This window comes from Aspergillus melleus, assembly GCF_016097325.1.
Source record: "Aspergillus melleus strain CBS 546.65 chromosome Unknown contig1, whole genome shotgun sequence".
In the NCBI taxonomy this organism is placed as follows: Eukaryota; Fungi; Ascomycota; class Eurotiomycetes; order Eurotiales; family Aspergillaceae; genus Aspergillus; species Aspergillus melleus.
Window position 1 is genome coordinate 5,431,958 of NW_025763370.1, and position 14,262 is coordinate 5,446,219.

Below are 14,262 nucleotides of genomic sequence, written 5' to 3' on the forward strand. Positions count from 1 at the left end.
GACGTCAACAAAACAACCAAAACAACGGCGTCAATCCAACGTGGTGTCTCTACGCACGCTCTGTGACTGGGTTTAGTTTGGGGTTTTTGGTGGTTTTCTTGGTATTTGCGATATCCGACCGGATGGGGATCCCTGGGTAAGTGTGGCAGTTTTTGTTGTGGTGGAAGACGCGCCCCAGGGGATTGTGATATATATGCTCCGCATATGGCCGCTCTCGAATCATCAACCCACCAAACTGCTATGGGCAATTGCTGATATTAACAGGCTTATCAATGCGATTGGCACTGGAGAGCGCATTTCCTTGTCCAGATTGGCCGTGAACCACTTGGAACGAACTGCACGGCCGATCCGAATCGCGGTGGATATTTCGATATGGCTCTTCCAGGTCCAGGCTGGGCGTGGCGGCACGAACCCCGAACTACGCACGCTGTTCTACAGACTGCTGAAGCTCCTTGCGCTGCCTATTCATCCGCTCTTCGTGTATGACGGGAAAGAGAAGCCGCCGTTCAAGAGAGGCAAGGCATCCGGAGGTAGTGCCGGTAATCTACCGATCATTCGGCTGTCCAAAGTTCTGGTGGATCTCTTCAAGTTTCCGCGCCACGATGCTCCAGGCGAGGCGGAGGCGGAATGCGCCAGGTTGCAGACGGCTGGAGTCGTCGACGCAGTGATGAGTAATGATGTTGATGCTTTAATGTTCGGGTCGTCGTGGACGGTGATGAATTTTTCGAAGGAGAGTGGGAGTGGTACTACGGCTGCGACGCATGTTACCTGCTACCAAATGGGTGATGAGAAGAAGAATCTGTCAACTGCAAAACTCGATCGGGCTGGGATGATCCTATTCGCGATGCTCAGTGGAGGCGACTACCTACCGTCTGGGGTTCCCAAATGCGGGAACAAGTTGGCCGCACAAATCGCGAGAGCTGGGTTTGGTGCAGACCTCTTGGAAATTATCAATTCGAACAGCTCAAGCCTCGAAGCGGACCTGAGCGAATGGAGAGACAGGCTCCAGTTCGAGTTAGAGGAGAACGAAAGTGGTTACTTCACAACGAAGCACAAAGCGGTTCGAGTTCCCGAGGCTTTCCCGGACAGGACAATTCTCTCATTCTACGCCAAACCGGTGGTATCCACACAGAGGGAGATAGACGGGTTACGGGACCGTCTGGTGAATGCTTGGGACCAGGATATCAATCCCTTGGAATTGAGAAGATTCGCAGCAAATGCTTTCGATTGGAACTATCGCTCTGGAGCGAGAAAGATGATCAGGCTACTGGCCGAGCCTCTCGTCTTATATAGACTTCGGCTGGGAAAACCAGTATCCGCATTTGCCGAAAACGAGCCTAAGTTATCCGATGTCGATGGGCCGATGCTGCAGAAAGTCTACAAGAGCCGAACAAGCTTTAGCACGGACGGATTAACAGAGCTGCAGCTGGACTTCGTTCCCATCGACGTTGTTGGCTTGGATCTGTTCGCCGAGGAGCCTAACCCTCCGTTGCCTTCGCAGGAGACTACGGCGACCGTTTCGGGCGACGAAGAAGATGCTCTGGAGGAGCCCGCGGTCCCGCAGTCGCCCATGAAGAAGCGCGTGACGAAACGATATGACCCCCTAGCATCGGAGAAGATTTGGATTTTCGAAACGCTGGCCTCGATCGGTATTCCGGAGGTGGTGGAGAATTGGAAAAAGGAGCTCGCCGAGAAGTCTGCGCCAAAGAAGCCCACTGCCCGAAAGACTGGACCGAGGAAGAAGGGTCCAATTGATCCAGGCATGAAGCGAGGAAGCATCCTTAAATACGGCACTCTCACTAAGGAGCGGTCGGAGATCTCTCAGTTCAGGAACGCCTCACTCTTCGAGGCTGCCATCTCAGGAACGCCAACAAAAAGTGGCTCGTCGCTCGGGCAATCCAGTGGCTCGCCTGCGCCTACTGGTACTGGTACGTCGTATGGGAATGATCTTGGATTTCAAATGCCGGCATTTAGTCAGGATCTCGGATTCGACGACCTCACGGACCGATTCTCTTTATTCTGCAATGTCTCCCCTGATGCAGGCATCAAGCGACATCCCATGATAAGCCAGTCTCGCGTTCCTAGAAGACGAAGAGCCGTTGCGTCTGGCCCTGAGCTTGAGGCGGACATTGCCAGTCCAGATATTTTCGATTGCCGTTCCCCGGCAGCCGCCCCCCGACTTCGGATGAGCTATTCAAATTCCAGTTGTGAGGAGTCACTGGTAGATAGTACAGCACTCTCCCCTGGCTACGCCACTCGTCGCCCGAAGTCGAAACCTACTCTGAAACACCAAGATATCTATGAGGTACAAGAACTCGAGCAGGCCGTATCGTCCATCACTATTGAAGATACCAGCGGTAGCCAAAAGCAGGACACCAAACCTCGCTCCCGTCATTCAAAGCTTGAGCTCGACACTCCCAAAAAAGAGACGCGAAAAGCGAAAACCACAGAGTCCAAACCAGCCAGCCCCTCTCGTGTCCAGGACCTTCTAGAGAAAGCATCCCTCGATATGCCTTCGCTGCGAAGACAGCAACAGAAAAGGACAGACCCATCCGATAACGAACCATCAAGCTCTCAACAAAAGACTACGAACCCAATCTCCTCCGATGGTAAACCAAAGCCCGCCACCACTTCGCACGTGAATTCTATCGTTACTTGCAATGGATACTGGACAATTGATACCGATCCGGAATCTGAGCTGGTCTCAGACAGCAAGAAGCGTGGTAGAAAGCAACGATTCCGACGCGTCAGCGTCTTGGACCTAAGGTAGTTGGTCTCGCATATTGGAAGGTTCTGGTATCTGATATCCAGAATCTGATCACAACCTTGGCATTTACTTTTCTGGGCGTTGGTGGGATATCATCCATTGTCCTTCTGGTTTAGGCCGTTTGTTTTATTCTAAATTAATTCTACTGCATACATACACCTATACATACATGAACTACTATTTCTCATAATCTATGGGTTATCTTATTCAATTCCAAGGATCCTCTAGACTAATTGCTTACTATGAATCATTCATCACAGCCTTCCATCTACCTATCTATGTGTGTGTGTGTGTGTGTGTGTGTGTGTGCGAGATAGAACAATATAATTCCCCGAGCTCGACGCGCCATATCTTAACAAAATAACTGAACTGACCTTTCCTAGGTATCAGGGAAGTTCCAATGTGATATCATGCGTAAAGTATAAGTATAGGGAATAGAAAAGAAAATGAAAAGAATAAACAAGGTGGTATTAAAAATGAGTCAGCCGTATGGTATGAGATAATATGAGCAGGAAGGAAGGAGGAAACAAAGTATAAAGTTTAGGGAATTTGTTTGAGAGTCCTGCGGGACATTGAAGGGGACGGAGTAGGAATAGTGGGTAAAGCATGGTATGGAATATTAAATAAGTGGGAAAGATAGAGAAGAAGAGAAAAGAGGAGAGAGAGAAGAGGTCCGTCCCATCCCATCGTATCCTATCCTGTGTTGTATTTATGATCCTCCTATGTGGTCTCGAAACAATAATGTGCAATGCAATGTACAAGGGAATCCAATTAATCAGAACGCCAGAAAGAGAAATGCAGGAGAAAAAAAGATGGTTCTATCTGCATCTTAACCAAAAACCTTCAAGAAACCCCAGAGTCCAATTCCACTCAAGATGGGGATGGTGAAGTTATCATCCCAGCCGAACAGGTCCACGAACTCGCTTCCGGCAGCAACAATTCCGGAGACGACGCTCATGACACCCAGGGCCAAAGGACCCGTTATGACGGTTGAGGAGGTATCGCCCGTCCATCCGATGAGACCCTTGACCGAATCTGGGATGAGGTTCAGACGGCCGGTGAACATGAAGGCTCCTTCGGGGTCATTGGGGAAGGTGCCGACGTGGGGAACGAAGTAGCCCCAGAATGCAGCGGCAGTGATGACGCCCACTAGCCAGGCGCTCAGGGTACCGGCGAAACTCTTCCCCTTGCGCAGGTTGAAGGTGTAACGGCCATAGAGACGGCCGAATGTGGAGGCGGCAGTGTCACACCAGCTGAGCAGGAGGACGCCCATGACGCCGACGTCCTTGGGGAAGAAGCGCAGGACGGCGTAAGCACCCAGCAGGTACCAGATCACACCGTTGTATCCCGAAACCTCGGTCTCCCGCATCAGGGCGCCGACACAGCGGATGTAGAGCTTGTTGATAGTCTCCGAGCGATGGCGGATGAAGTCTGTTGCGGCAATAGGCACAAGTGCGGAGAAAAGCCAGGGTGTGATCTGTAGGGTTTGTATCCCGCGGCTGTACAAATGTAGAGTGAGGAAGCCGATTGACACATGAAGGAGCTTGCGTGGTATCTCATGGCGGTGGATGAAACTGCGGTACCGTGCGTGGAGGGGGATCAGACCCAGGGGCGACGGTGATCGGGAGATTTCATGCAAGACGCCGTCAACCTTGGTAGCGATTGGTGACAGGTAACCATTTGTCTTTCCGTGACCATTCGCCTTGTTATCTGGGCCGTCTGCCGGCATCATCGGGTTTGACTTTCTCTTGCGTCGACGGGCCGATCCCGGCGCATTCTTCGGATTGCGACTCGGAGTTCGCGAACGATTCAGCTCCGGATCCGAGCCATCATTATCCTCCTCCACGACCTCCCCTAAGCGCTGTCGCCGTGCTGCAGAGCGAGTAGTAGGGCCTGCATATCCGTCCCGTGAGGATGACCGAGTTTCTGAGGGCGCGGGTGAAGGAGAAATGACTCGCGGAGTCTCCGGGATGGCATCGTGGGAGGAAGACATGTCGCCCCTTAGAGCGAGGGGTGGAAGGATCGGTCTCTGGATGAGCCCGAATAAAGGCTGCCGGCGCAGAGACAGGCGATCGCAGGCAAGGATGCCGGAAAACAAAAAGTGATCTGCTTCGAACGACGCAATGGTGGGCGACTCGTATGGAGGAAGACGTTCCACAGGACGAAGGAGGGGATCAACAGAATAGGTAGATTATTGATGTGTAGGTTGAAGGAGGGATATTTTATGGGTACAGCCACACATCACGTTCAAAATATACACAGCAGAGATCGGCATAGCACACGGTGCCCGAGTGGCAGTGGAAGCGACGAGTCTGACAGCTTGTCGCGTGAGAAGAAAAGAAAACTGTCGCTCTTCCGCCGAATCCGTATGCGGTCACGTGTGGGCAGAATAGCCCACCGCCCGCGGTATCTAATCGGCGATCTTTTTGATAAGCATTTTTTTCTTTTTTCTATTTGATGTCGGAGTGGATAGAGGGATCGATAATTGTTGATCTTCGCCGGTATTCCCATCGTCTCCACGCCATCGTTTCGAGAAAGACCCCTTAAAGGAGTCAATTTCGATCTCACCGCCATGGCTCCTAAACCACCCTCCGGCGCATCTTCCAGAGTCTGGGACGCCGTGACGCCGCCTCTGTCGGAATGGGTGCTGGACGCGGTCTCCTCCATGGGCTTCACTCGGATGACGCCCGTGCAAGCCTCGTCCATTCCTTTGTTCATGGCGCATAAGGATGTTGTTGTGGAGGCAGTGACCGGAAGTGGAAAGACATTGTCTTTTCTGATCCCCGTGGTGGAAAAGCTCCTACGTCTGGAGGAGCCCATCAAAAAGCATCATATTGGCGCTATCGTGATTTCTCCGACAAGGTAGCATATTGCTCCTGCAAGTATACATGGCAATGGATCACCGCTAACCGTGTCTATAGAGAACTTGCATTGCAGATCTATAACGTCCTGAAGTCTTTACTTGCCTTCCACCCTCCATCCGCTGCCGCCCTCAACTCCTCGGACGATGAAAATGCGCCGCGCAAAAAGGAATCTTCCTCGACCCTCAAAGTTGTCCCACAGCTGCTGCTGGGAGGTGGAACCACGCCCGCAGAAGATTTGAGCGCCTTCTTGAAGCACTCGCCGAACTTGCTGGTGTCGACTCCTGGACGACTCTTAGAATTGCTCTCTTCCCCTCATGTTCACTGCCCTCAATCGTCGTTTGAGATGCTCGTGTTGGACGAAGCGGACAGACTGTTGGATCTTGGGTTCAAGGATACTCTGCAGAATATCTTGCGTCGACTACCTAAACAAAGACGCACGGGATTGTTTAGTGCTAGTATTAGCGAGGCTGTTGATCAAATTGTCCGAGTTGGTCTGCGCAACCCGGTCAAGGTCTTGGTTAAAGTGAAGGGCACTTCGGGTGTACAGGATAAGCGCACGCCGGCAAGGTTAGTACCTCCTTCAGCTTTTTTGTAACCGCTCTTGGAACTAACGATATCAGTCTACAAATGACCTACCTTACCGTACCTCCATTGCACAAATTCTCCGCCTTAAAACACATCCTCTCCTCCGTTCAACCGACACCGCAAAAAACGATCTTTTTCCTGTCGACTTGCTCCGGCGTCGACTACCTCTCTGCGATGCTCCCTCTGGTCTTAGGCGAAGATTTCCAACTGATCCCACTCCATGGAAAGCACCCAGCAAATGTCCGCGAGAAAAACTTCAACCGCTTCGTAAATTCCGTCACCCCCGCAATCTTGCTCACCACCGACGTCGCATCGCGCGGGCTGGATATTCCCTCCGTCGACCTTGTCGTTCAAATCGATCCTCCATCAGACCCGAAGACCTTCATCCATCGTTGCGGCCGTGCCGGCCGTGCCGGACGTCGGGGAATAAGTGTCGTCATGCTGCATCCGGGACGTGAAGAAGATTACGTCTCGTTCCTCGAAGTCCGCAAAACGCCTGTGACGCCGTTTCCGCATCCCATCTCCGTCTCCGATGCCGAGGCTGCAGCCGACATCGACAAAGCGCGCAAAGCGGCGCTGAAAGATCGTGCCCTGCATGACCGAGGCCAGAAGGCATTTGTTAGCTGGCTGAGAAGTTACAGCAAGCACCAAGCAGCCAGTATCTTCCGAGTTGCTGACCTGGACTGGGAAGCACTGGGTAAAGCGTGGGCACTGCTCAAGCTACCTAAGATGCCTGAGTTGAAAAAGTTCGAAGGAGACAAAACCCTTGGTGTGAACATGGATTGGAATGCCTTCGCATACAAGGATAAGCAACGGGAAAAGCGCCGCCAGGAAGCCATGCAGGAGGCTGCCGAGGCTGGGCCCCAAGAAAACCCGAATAAGCGACGAGCCAGCGAGAGTGTGGCATGGAGTAACAAGGCTGACAACAAGAACAAGAAGTTGAAGCGTCGGGAGCAGAAGCATGCCCGACAGGAGAGGGACAGATGGGAGAAGATGACAGAGGAAGAGCGACAGAAGGTCAGGGAGACAGAGGACATGGTGGCCCAGATCAAGGCGAAGAATGACGAAGAGCGGCGACTTCGACGAGAAGCCAATGCCGGAAAAAAGTCTGCTGGCGACGAGGATGAATTTGAAGGATTTGATGACTGAGGGAGAAATGAAGATCAAACCCTAAATAACCCGTCGATTGATACCTACCTTCCTACCTACTTGTACTCTACTTTATATCCCTGTCCCACACTATCTAGACACATAAAGTCCTCTGTAAATAAAAGTCAAAAGCCAGCTTTCTATTATCTAGTCCAACTCTATCCTAAACCCATACATATTAGATCAAACCGGCCTTCATCACTGTCTCCCTCGTCCTTCACCCGATTGTCCTGATCCTCTTCCCCATCTACATCCCCGTTCACTTCGTGAGCCCCTATTCAGAGAAGTCTCCCTCAAGCAAGAGCCAGAGCCAGAGCCAGAGCCTCTACCAGAGCCAGAACCAGGCCCAATACATCCCTCATACTCTCTCCTCCTACATCCGCTTTCCACTCCCCTTCCCGAACCCTCCGTCGCCCTCAGACAAAAACCCCGCCTAATATTCGACTCATTATGACTCCCCGAATCCAGTGTATCAAGCACCTCCTCATCCGTAACGGTCTGTAGCTCAGCATGAACCCTTCTATCACCATTTGCTGCTCTAGGTCCAGGGCTAGCATCGCCGGCCGCCTATCTCTCCCTGTTCACGTCCTCCCTCATAGACGGCACACAGCTCGGGCGTGGATCCTCAAAACGAAGGCCAGGATGAGGAAGGTCACGTCTACTGGATAAACCATTGCCAAATCCACCACCACCATGACTGGAACCAGGAGGAGAAGGAGATAATGGTAGAGGCGGCGGATGATACGCATATGGGCCTTCAAAAAGAACGGCAAGGCCTTCGGTACACCACGAACAAGTCCGATATCTGACGTCTCGGGCAAACTGAATGGTCGGACACCTCTGGAGGATTGGGTTCGCGTTCTCGTTGGGAAAATAGAAGGCTTGTGGACATGGGCAAATCAGCTCGTAGAAGGTGCAGGTGCAGGGGGGTGCGTTGGGTCGGTAGAGGCACATCTTTCTTTCTTTCTTTCTTTCGATTCGGTTTCTTGGTGTTGTTGTTCTTGATTATTGCTGTCTGGTTTGGATTCGCGGTTGGGCTGTCTGGCTGGCTTTTTGTTGTGCGTTGTTTTTAGTTATTGGAGATGGTCGAGAGGCAGAGTGTGGTTTTGGGCTTTGGGTGGTTCTGGAGTTGTAGAGACTATGAGAGATGGATTGAGGGGAGGAAAAGGATGGAAGGAGGCGGTAGAAAGAGTAGCGTTTATGTCGGATTGTAAAAAGATCGATAATGAAGAGTATAACCCCTGTTTGTTACAGGATTCCTGTTGCAGAGTCAGTGTGTGCGTTTGAATTGGATGCTGGCCAGACTGTCTCTCCTGACGCCGTGCAAGACAAAGGGGGCAACCAAACTTGGCCTGTTAGATCGCTTGTAAAGGTAAACCGTTTACAAGGGAAACATCATCGAGTGAGTAGTTATCCATTGTTTATTGTTAGAAACAAAATGCAACTCTTTTTTATTGCGCAAGAAAACGCCTGGAGTACAAGCTCTCAGATAAAATGCAAATGCAAGGCTCAGACACAGCCCCAAGCGGGGAGATGATATCAAAAACTCCTCCGCTGAAATCGAAAAACAGGAAACAAGATTACACCTGACAATGAAAAAGAAGTACCACAGATCCACAAAACCGTTCATCAAATCGAGCAAGGGGAAAGAAGCAGGAGGGACGTCTGACGAAGGAGCCTGCAACATTCAACTTAAAGCTGTAGGAGGCTGCAACTTGCGAATAGAGAAAAACTAGAAAGATTTTCAGCAAGAGGGCCTGCAAACTTCGATTATAGGTTGAAGGGGTCCACAATCGAAAATGAGGAGCAGACTGCAAACTTCAACTGGGAGGTTGAAGGAGTCCACAAGCGAAGATTCCGAAGAGGGACCTCACATTTCAACTTAAAATCGAAGGAGACCGCAAATTGCGAGATAAAGATATGAATGCAGCATTTGACAGAAGGGCCTGCAAACTTCAGCTTGGAGCTGAAGGAGTCCGCGACTGGAAATGCCCGTTAGACGATCCACAACCGAAGCTTCGAGTATTCCTCACACAGCAAAATTCCTGAACCAACCGTCTGAGCCCTGCAATCTTTGAGACTGCAAGAAGAGGAAGAATCAGACAACCAGGAAGTCGGGCAGAATTGTTTAGAGAAGATAAAGAATAACAAGAAATATGCATACATGCCAGAAACCAGAAACAGAGAAGAAGAAAAACAGAGTTGAATGAAGTAGAAAACAAAAAATCAACGCTTCTTCGTCACAGTAAGGAATCATATGAGAGGGCTTTATGCCTGCTGCTTGAATTCTTCGAAGCCTTGACAGAAGAGATTATGTGCCTCATCGACCTCAGAGTCGTTCCACACTTTAGCAAGAACGTCAATGGCAGTTTGGCTAATCTCAAGACTTTCCTGATAACCCTGTCTATTGGGCCACTGGAATTGGGTAAGATCTCCGGAGGGGCAGTGCTCATAAAGCCACTGAGCGTCTTGGGCAAATTCATCATCACCGAAATCCTCAACAGGCGCGCTTTCAATGCGAGCATCCGGGGTGATGGTCATGGGACTAGAGTAACGACTTGCGGTGCGAAGGCGGCTGGGGGTTTTGGGCTTGTGCTTTTCAGCCAGAGAGCGAACCTTCGCGAGAGCTTCGTCGTCTACCGTGGCTGCTGGAGTCGATGGAGGCATGAATGAAGCCGGACGAGGTGTAGCAGCTGGTGCAACTGAAGGTGCAGTAGATGCCGCAGGAGATCGAGGGCTACAAGGGGGAATGTTAGATTTTTTTGAATTCTCAAGACCGTGAGCCTGTCAGAATTAACATACCTTTCACCGAGTGGAGTCTCCGTGGCAGGTGCAGAGCTCGGAGCAGAAGCGCTTGTGGGAGAAGACGGTTCGCTGGGTTCAGACGAGTCGTCATCTGAGAAGGCGTCGTAATCAAGCTGGAAAGTTCCCTGCGTGTTGGGGATGAATCCGGGACGAGTGCGAGGGTCGACAACCGGAGACGGCCCGTACAGGTCTTCCTCTTCCTCTTCGACAAACGGAGCGGGGCTGGGCGCGTTCGGAGTAGGCGACGAAGGGGAACCACTACCCATGCCGATGAAATGAGATCCGGTATAAGGGTCGGTAGCACGGGCACGAGTGCGAAGTTTCGATGGAGTGTCCTCGGGGCTAGCGTCGAATCGGACCTTTTTAGATGCAGGCCGATCTGAGCGGAGAGCACTGCGCACAGCAGTTCTAGCCAGACCGTTGGCCTGCTGAGGGGCAGTAGACTGCTCGGGGGCCTCATCCTCGCCCTCATCCTCGCTGTCAGAGCTGTACCAGAAGTAGTCGGTATCCATTCCATAGCTGCATCCAGGCGGGTTGGGAATAACGTCAGGAGACGGCGCACGCTTGCGCTTCTTTTGCTTGTTAGAGCTAGCCTGCTGTGGAGTCTCGCGTCCTCTGATCTCTTGAGCCTGAGTAGCCGATGATGCGTCTTCGATCTGAGCAGAGGATTCCGAAGTGAGGGTAGTAGCAGCGGTAGTAGTTGGCTCACGAGGACGTGTATCAACGGTAGAGGGGTGTGAAGTAGGCGGCAGAGAAGCAGACTGCAAGGTGGATGGCTCGGGTAAATCCCGGAGGGGCGTGGTGATATCACCAAGATAGAGAGACCTGTCCATCGGAGCAGGGAAAAGAGAGTACTCAAGATTTCGACGCTTCTGGGGCGGCTCACCAGTAGTCAGGCGACGTCGAGGCTTCCACGGACGGAACTTGGCTTTTGTACTGGTGAACTCTGGCTCAGTATCCACTGTACGGTCGATACCTTCTAAAGCTGACTGCTTAGTGGTCTCAGACTCCGAAGACGGCAATGATTGCTCAGGCTGTCTATTCTGCGCTGACGGCCGGCCGAAACCCGGGATGAGCCGAGAGAACGAGCGAGGCACGGAATTGAGCAGACCGCGAATGTTCCAGCCTCTACGAGGCGTTTCGGGCAAGGCCGAGGGAAGGGCTGCTGAAGGAGCTGAAGGCTTTTCTGAAGAGTGTTCAGCGGGCGCGTCTTCAACTTGCTGGTCCTGGCCCTGAGATTTCCCCGGGTCTTCTGGGCCATCGACATGCGTCAAGGGAGGTTCCGGCTGGCTAGCGGTCTCCGCTGCTTGACGATCAGCCATCTCTTGGGCGATGTACTCTGGGAGCCGGAAGACAGTTCGATGGATTCTTCCGTTTCTCTCTGCCTGCCGCCGCCGCAACCTCTCTGAGTAAGGCACGGACGTCGACGATAATCGACGGGAGAGAGGGGGAAGTCTCCGGGCGAACGGGGTACTTCCCGGGGCACCCAGGTTCCGACGCTTGTTGGCAATCGGGGTCTCTGGGCCCCCCGCAGCCGTTTCCTCATCGCTCACGACGGAACGGGTGCGCTTCCTGTTGACTTTCTTGCGAGTTAGCTTTTTGCTGACACGAGACCGATCGTGGGCAGCTAGGCAACGAGACGTCTCCTTGGGAACCATCGGGGCTTGAGAGGCAGCCGAGGCAGCCGATGCTCCGGCAGCAACCTCTGTACCCGCACCTACCTTTGAGCGACCGGGGCCTGGGCCCATCTCTGGCTCAAATTGCTCTGGGATTGGAGAGAGGATCGCCGGCACCCGCGGTCGAGAACCCGGGACAGAAGTCGACAGCCTAGCAGGCATCGACGCGGTATGCGATGGCTCGCTGGGTTCTCGAGCCGCAGCTGGGCTGAATTGAGGTCGATGACAATCCTCAGCCAAAGTCTCTGGCGCCAACACCCTTCGCTCATCCCTGATCTGAGCCCAAAAGAACGACGGATCGTCATAGTAAGTCCGCGGGCGCGGGCGGGCCAGGGATATTAAGCTCGGGGTCGGTTGAGCCTGCCGCCGTGCGAACTCCCCAATACGGGGAAGTTCAAAGGACGGTGGGGGCTCATCGAAGATTGATGGCCCCCGCGGTTCAACAGGGGCAACGGAGACAGCCGCCTGCGAGGCATATTGAGAGGAACCACCATCGACGGTCGAAGACACGCTGATGGGATCTCTCGCAGGCTGCACTGTCTCTGGTCGCCACGTTGGGCTGTCGGACAACCCCGGGAAGACAACAGCTGCAGGCCGCGGAACAAGTTCCGCAAGACCCAACTTTGTAAATTGTTGAGTCAGGTCGTCCACCTGCTCAGACACTGCAACTGTCTCACCCCCGGAGCGCACAGTGAATGTCGAGAGGGAGTCAGCTTCGGACTGCTGGCTGATGTCTTGGTCGCATTCCTGGACTGCGACTGACTCCGTCGACTCCGCTGTGGTTGGCTCTGCCACAGCTGGTGACTCAAAGGTGCTTGGTGCTTCGGGCTGCTCCCAAGAAGATTCCTCAGAGGATTGGACACAGTGACCCGCCCATCGGCCCTCCTGGAGAGTGTCACTCTCCAGGAGGGCCCCCCTCACTTGCTCCAAAAGAATCTCGTCGAGTTGGCCATCGGCAAACAACGGTTCATCAAGCGAAGGGGTCCTTGATCGTTCGGAAAGGGGCGAGCCAATGTCGCTGCTGTCCCCGGGAATGGTTTCGGTCCACGAGGCACCGATGGTTCCCACGGGAGGAAGGTTGGAAATGGGTGGGGTGGGAGCATTAGGGGAAGAAGGAGTATGGGGGGAGTGCAAAACATCTTGGGCCCAGGGGACTGCTGGCTGTTGGCAGTCTAGGGGGTGGGTCGACTCACTTTGGGCGTCGTCCTTCTCAGCTAAAGCCTGTTCGGCAGTAGCGCTCTCGGACTCGGTATTCTGGATCGCATCGTCGGCGTTTTCTTTGTTATCGTCGGTTTCTGGGGTTGTCTCCGGCGTTTCGTCTGCATGGGTTTCAGGCTCCTCGGATGTGGCCTTCGCGGTCTTTCGCGTCGACTTCCGGGTGGCTTTTGCGGCGGGCTTACTGGATGCGGCCTTGGTGACTTTCTTCTTGGTAGTTGAGGCAAATTTTTTCTTGGTCACACGCTGGCTCTTCGCGCGCGTCGCGGGCTGTTTAGAGGGCCCAGAAGGTTCTTCTTCGGTGGGATCGGGATCTGTGCGATCGGTGGCATTTGTGGTATTGACATTTTTGGTCTGCGAGGCGCTTCGGGTCGAGCGAGTCCGACGAGACGGATTCTCGAGAGAGACGAAGTTGCCAGGCGACTGCTGCTGAGAACGAGTACGCATTGTGGAAGACTTGCGTCACTCAAGGGCGGCGGACAGATGCGCTCGAGGTCACAGCGGACGAAGGTTTAGCAACGATACTAGCTGTTTGAGTAGCTCAGATTTGGAAGCAAGGTAGTAAGAGTGTAGATCAAGCAGAATCTAGTTCAGAAAGACTTGAAAGGTGTGGTAAAGGCTTGGGATCGATGTTGTGTGGATGGTGTAGAGTCGAGAAGTGAGAGATGAGAAGGTGGTGGGAGAAGAAAGAAAGAGAAAGAGAAAGAGAAAGAGGCGGGGGGGAGGTTGTTGATGTGGGAGGCCTTGTTGTGGTCATGCGCGTCACGTCCCCTCGACGACAGGTGAGTGCGACAACATTCACTTACCTAGACCAGCAAGCGTGAGGTGAAAGTTGGAACTGGTTGCAACTGCCTGCGCTCGAAAATCAAAAATCGGGGGGTGCTGACCGGCAAAACAGGAAGCGGTCAGTGCGCGCGCCAATCACGTCGCCCGTCCCCCGTCGCCGGCTTCTATACTTCGCCTTTTCTAGACGCGCATGCCATGGGATTTCCTCTGGAACTTTCCTGTAAAGACCTGCAAAGACGGCAGAGTTGGAATTTATTCTTTAATTGGACTTTCTAATTACAAATTGTCATCCTTCTTGGATGGCTTGCGTCACCGTTGAGTGAATGCAAAGAGTTTCCAATCCGAATCCTGTATCTGCGCGATAGCTAAAGGAGGTAGCTAGGTAGTGAATGACTGTCAAGTGATGAATCCAGGG

The 14,262-nt window shown here is 52.9% G+C and overlaps 4 protein-coding genes across 4 annotated transcripts; 2 read left to right on the forward strand and 2 right to left on the reverse strand.

Moving 5' to 3' along the window:
* The first annotated feature begins 54 nt into the window (after positions 1–54).
* On the forward strand, positions 55–2,960 carry LDX57_001918 (crossover junction endodeoxyribonuclease). The gene is made up of 2 exons (XM_046083564.1): positions 55–136; positions 265–2,960. Exons 1-2 carry the CDS (start codon positions 123–125, stop codon positions 2,768–2,770), a joined length of 2,520 nt encoding a protein of 839 aa, XP_045939521.1. The 5' UTR covers positions 55–122; the 3' UTR covers positions 2,771–2,960.
* Positions 2,961–3,596: 636 nt separating this feature from the next.
* Positions 3,597–4,760, reverse strand: DGK1 (Diacylglycerol kinase; the record flags this gene model as incomplete). Its single annotated transcript, XM_046083565.1, has 1 exon — positions 3,597–4,760. The coding sequence occupies one exon, from the start codon at positions 4,758–4,760 to the stop codon at positions 3,597–3,599; it is 1,164 nt and encodes a 387-aa protein (XP_045939522.1).
* A 579-nt stretch (positions 4,761–5,339) lies between these two features.
* Positions 5,340–7,365, forward strand: spb4 (ATP-dependent RNA helicase SPB4; the record flags this gene model as incomplete). Its single annotated transcript, XM_046083566.1, has 3 exons — positions 5,340–5,629; positions 5,689–6,198; positions 6,252–7,365. 3 exons carry the CDS (start codon positions 5,340–5,342, stop codon positions 7,363–7,365), a joined length of 1,914 nt encoding a protein of 637 aa, XP_045939523.1.
* Positions 7,366–8,778: 1,413 nt separating this feature from the next.
* Positions 8,779–14,023, reverse strand: LDX57_001921 (uncharacterized protein). The gene is made up of 3 exons (XM_046083567.1): positions 13,040–14,023; positions 10,168–11,749; positions 8,779–10,102 (listed from the first exon to the last, which is right to left on the reverse strand). Exons 1-3 carry the CDS (start codon positions 13,506–13,508, stop codon positions 9,634–9,636), a joined length of 2,520 nt encoding a protein of 839 aa, XP_045939524.1. The 5' UTR covers positions 13,509–14,023; the 3' UTR covers positions 8,779–9,633.
* Between the last annotated feature and the right edge of the window lie 239 nt (positions 14,024–14,262).